The 1,027-nt window shown below is 72.2% G+C and overlaps 1 protein-coding gene across 1 annotated transcript in view; it reads right to left on the bottom strand.

Annotated features, from left to right (window-relative positions):
- The window catches only part of EDAR (ectodysplasin A receptor), a 15,466-nt gene extending 14,549 nt beyond the window's left edge, over positions 1–917 (bottom strand). The window contains exons 1-2 of the mRNA XM_007456836.1: positions 867–917; positions 246–369 (exon numbers count right to left, since the gene is read on the bottom strand). Coding sequence (XP_007456898.1) covers positions 246–369; positions 867–917 — 175 coding nt within the window. The remainder of the gene's footprint in view (positions 1–245; positions 370–866) is intronic.
- Positions 918–1,027: the final 110 nt, after the last annotated feature.

Here is a 1,027-nt window from a genome sequence, read left to right as displayed (position 1 = left end):
CTCCCGCCGGGTCCCGGATAAACTCAAGCCGGTGGAGCCGCAGGCCTGGCGCCCGACTCTCGGGGCTGCGCGAGGACCCCAAATACCGCAGCCACGCTGGGGCTCCCGGACCCGAGACCACGACGCGGAGCTCGTCCGGAGGCGGAGGCCGCGCGCAGGCCGCCAGCCACGCGGGGCCGGACGCCGCCCCCTCGCCCGGGCCTGCGCTTCTTACACTTCCGGGGCGGGCGCGGCGCGGGGCCTTACCAGGTAGGGCTCCTGCCCCGGCCCGCACGGGGGACACTCGTGGCACAGGGCCGCGGTCTGGTTGTAGAACTCGTTCTCGCCGCAGGTGGCGTCCTCCGTTCCGGCCCAGCATGCCAGGGACGCCTGCCTCGAGGAAGGGTCGCCTTTGGCCCCCACGCGCCCTGGGAGACGCCCCCCGACCCGGGGTCTGTGTCCGGAAGTTGTGGCGGAAGGACCTGGCGGGGCGCTGTGGAGCGCGGCGCCGATTTGGCGCCTTCGGTAATGACCAGGCAGCCCCCGCCCTGCTGTCGGAGGCTCCTTCCCAAACGCTCCACCCCAGGAGCTCCCCGGACTCCCCTCCCCACGGCCCTCGACTCCTGGGGAGCCCAGGGGCTTGGTTTCCCCCGCTCCGTGGCTGCAGGAGCGCAGAGCACGCGGCCGACCAGGGGAGCTCCGAGCAGCGGCCACCTCGGGCCCGGGGCCAGTCCGGGCTTTAATGGCCCCTTGGAGAGCGCAGTGAAGGGGGTGTGTGATCGCCCGTGTCGCTGCCACACAAACAGGCCGAGAAGGACACGGCTGGTGAAGGGCACGGCCAGGTGGGAGCTCCCACTGGAACCTACCCAGGTGCCCTGGCCACTTACCACCAGGATGGGCAGCCAGGCCATCCGTGTGCCGCCTCCTCTGTGGGCCATTCTCTCCCGAGGGGTCACCTGAAAGACACACTTCATCTGTGCGGGGGCAGCAGGCGAGGGCTGCTCCGGGACCCCGGCCCCGCCAGCCCCACCTTCACTGCCCCCCGGGT

The sequence above is a fragment of the Lipotes vexillifer genome, unplaced genomic scaffold (assembly GCF_000442215.2).
Source record: "Lipotes vexillifer unplaced genomic scaffold, Lipotes_vexillifer_v1.1 scaffold777, whole genome shotgun sequence".
NCBI classification, from domain to species: Eukaryota; Metazoa; Chordata; class Mammalia; order Artiodactyla; family Lipotidae; genus Lipotes; species Lipotes vexillifer.
Note: the sequence above shows the minus strand (reverse complement) of the source record. Positions and strands in the feature narration are given on the sequence as shown.